Genomic DNA, 3,491 nt, shown 5'->3' on the forward strand with positions numbered 1-3,491 from the left:
CATACAACAGTTCTTACAATAGATCTTGACCGCACATCATACAAAATCTAATGGTTTTTAGGTAGAATGAGTTGGCATTAATTTTGGCGATAAAATTGTGCAAAAAAACGGCTCAAGCCAAGCCAAAAAAACCCCCCACGTATTCCACTCTATTTTTCTCACCTTCTCGTCTCTTTTAGATCGAACAGCAAGAAAAATAATCTTAACAAACTAGATTTTTCTCCCCTCCACGACCGATACGATGTTCAATGACAAAAAGGTTTGCTTTTCTAGAAACACTTCCTCTAATTGAATCCTCAGTTTCTTGGTTAAAATTTTGTTTTGATTGGTTTTTTGGGTATCTATGTACTCATTCTGTTTTAATTATTTCTGTAAATCTTGTCGAAAGTTGGTCACTTTCTTCTTAGCCATTAATTCAATTTAATAATGCACTTATATCATTGTTTTAGGTGCTGTGAAAAATGGAAGAGTCACATGTGGATGAGTTTGAGGTTACAAGGCCCTATGTTGGAGTCGTAGAAAATGGGAAATCCAATGATGTCATAGAGATGCCCTATGTTGGGATGACTTTTGGTTCAAGTGATGAAGCTAAACAGTATTACGAGAGGTATGCTATAAGCAAATGTTTTTCTACCGTTACAAGATCCTCTAACAAAGGTTGGAGACATTGTGACAGAGTGACAAATGTCTCTTTTGCTTGCTTACATTTTGGGTCTCACAAGAAAAAAATAAATGAAGATGTGGACAGACCGCGTTTGAATACGTCAACCCAGAGAGGGGAATGCAAAGCTCAAATGTATGTTAAACTTGGTCGAACTATAATGAAGTGGGAGGTTGGCTAATTTTGTGATGAACACAATCACACTTTTGTCTCGCCCTCAAAAAGAATGCTCCTCAAATCAAACCGAAACATGCCTGATGCAGTGAAGGGAATGGTGGAACGTTTTCGTGATGCAACCCTACAAATAAACAAAGTCAAAGATATTTTTGGAGGTGATGTGATTGGTTTTAATGAACGTAGGTGTTGGAACCATCTCCGTGACATAAGGCAAAAACTTGATGTTGGGGATGCTCAGTGGGTCTTTAACCATTTTCAAAGAAGACAAGTTCAGAATCCTCAGTTTTATTCTGCGATACAATGTGATACAGAAGGGAGAGCAGTAAATTTTTTTTGGGTTGACGCTAGGTCGTGTATGTCATATGAACAGTTTGGAGATGTAGTCTTGTTTGATACCACTTACAAGACTAACAAGTATAATATGCCGTTTGCACCATTCACCGTTTGCACCACTTTCAAACAATCCAATTTGGATGTGGATTGTTACAGGATGAGACGGAAGAAAGTTTTATATGGCTATTTCAGACTTGGAAAAATGCAATGGGGGAAAGGATCCAGTTTCGTTTATTACTGACTCAGATCTAGCTATGAGAGCTGCAGTTCCTAAATTAAGTTTTCCCTACTACACGTCATAGGCTATGTTATTGCCATATCAAAAAGAAGTTTGGTGAAAAGTTAGGCCACCTGTACTATAAAAGTCAAGTTTCAAAAGAGCGGTCAAAGAATGTCTACGCTTTACTATCAGAATTGAGGATTTCAAGAGAAGGTGGGACACATTGATAGAAAAGTATGAGTTAAGTGAAAATTCTTGGCTCACCGGGCTATATGAAGATTGTGAGGCATGGGTACCTGTGTACAATCGAACTACATTATTTGCTGGTTTGAACACTACTGGTCGTAGTGAGGGAGTTAACAGTTTCTTTAAAGATCATATCAATCGTACGACCAATTTAATGGATTTTGTTCGAAAGTATGAACAAGCCTTGAAGACCCATAGTAAATGAGAAAAATGAGGATTTTGAGTCTGAACAGAAGAATGGCATTATCACTAGGAGAAGCTTCATTTTAAAACATGGGGCAAATATATATACAAGAAAAATGTTTGAAAAGTTTAGCAGGGCCGGCTCAAGCCAAAATGTGGCCTTAGGCGAGGCCTTTATTTCCTAGGCCATCTATAATCACCAAAAAAATTCACTATATATTCACAATTTTATTATAAATTAAGAGCGAAAATCTAGTATCATGACTCAAATCGAACGAAAAAATGACAAGAGTGTAACCAAATAAACATCAAAACTATAAATAAATAAAATAATAGATTCATATTAAAATAAACAAACAAACAAATTTCACAAAAACTATGAGTATTAGATGATGAATTGATGATTAACCATTTAGAACTCAAAAGTGAAATTGACAAATGGTTAAACTTGAAATTGGTGAAATAGAACAAGTGAGAGAGAGAAATTTAATGAGAGAAGTGTAATGACAATTTCTTTAATTAAGACATTTTAATTAAGAGAAGAAGAAAATGCATAGAATGTGGAGATTCTTTCACTAAACGTGGGATTTCCCATTTGTTTTTATTTTTCCAATGAAACAATTTGATTAAATGAGCACACTCCTACAAAAACTGAAATTACTACGTGCTTGTAGCCATTGGATTCATATTAATACATCAAGATGTGATTTGTGCGGTGGACTATTGGATTGTATACACTCCACATTAATTCACTCCGAAATTTAGTGCGTGGATAAAAAACCCATTTGTAAACAAATTGACTATCATATCCTTTTTTGGTGTTTTTTTCTTTATAAAATTAGGTAATAATAAACAAATATGTGGATAAATTAGGAAATATGAGGCCTTCCAAATTTGAGGCCTTAGGCGCCCGCCTAACTCGCCTAAGGGTTGAGCCGGCACTGAAGTTTTGGACTCAGTTATTTAATGCTGAGTTATACAAAGCTGACATGATATCTGGTGAGTTAATGACGTATGATGTGAAATTCATCCGTAGGAAGACCAATGAAGAAGGTGAGCATTGGATTGTGAAGTGGAATCAACAGATGTGTGAAGGAGTTTGTGAGTGCCATCTTTATGAGTTTGTTGGAATACCCTGTGCCCATATACTTAAGGTGTTATCCGAACTTGATGTCTATGAAATTCCAAAATATTTCATTAACGAAAGATGGTTGAAAGGGGCTAACCGATTTAGGATGGGTGACAAGGAAGGGTCTCTTTGCCAAGAACAAGTTGATGATATGGACCTTAGTTACTTGTGCCAAGAAGCCACTAAATGGGCATGTGTTGCCTCCCAAACTCCGGCAAGCTACAAAGTGTTCTTAGATGGTTTGAGAGAACTTGGTAAAAAAAATTCAGAAATCATTCCTGATGAAGTTGTTGAGGAAGATGTTTCAAGCGAATCAAGTGCTCCATGTGATTCAGGAGATGACCGTTCTTCAGTTCAACCGATTTTAGATCCTAATGTATCACAAACTAAAGGTAGAAATAAAGATGATGGTGCAAGAGGAAAACATGGTAGATATGTGCATCCTATAGAAGCAACAAGAAGTAAGAATAAAAGAAAGTGTCACTCTTGTAACTTGTACACTGACCATGATAGTCGCAATTGTCCTCAAAATCCCAATTCAA

General features: G+C 36.2%; 1 protein-coding gene across 1 annotated transcript; it reads left to right on the forward strand.

The window, feature by feature from the left end:
* The first annotated feature begins 911 nt into the window (after window positions 1-911).
* On the forward strand, window positions 912-1,412 carry LOC147523804 (protein FAR1-RELATED SEQUENCE 5-like). Its single transcript, XM_086572427.1, has one exon. It carries the CDS (start codon window positions 912-914, stop codon window positions 1,410-1,412), a length of 501 nt encoding a protein of 166 aa, XP_086428553.1.
* Window positions 1,413-3,491: the final 2,079 nt, after the last annotated feature.

Source organism: Coptis chinensis, chromosome 1 (assembly GCF_015680905.1).
Source record: "Coptis chinensis isolate HL-2020 chromosome 1, ASM1568090v1, whole genome shotgun sequence".
NCBI classification, from domain to species: domain Eukaryota; kingdom Viridiplantae; phylum Streptophyta; class Magnoliopsida; order Ranunculales; family Ranunculaceae; genus Coptis; species Coptis chinensis.

Bases quoted from the DNA above. Each gene is read 5' to 3' on its own strand.
- LOC147523804 (XM_086572427.1), top strand. From the start codon at position 912: ATGCCTGATGCAGTGAAGGGAATGGTGGAACGTTTTCGTGATGCAACC.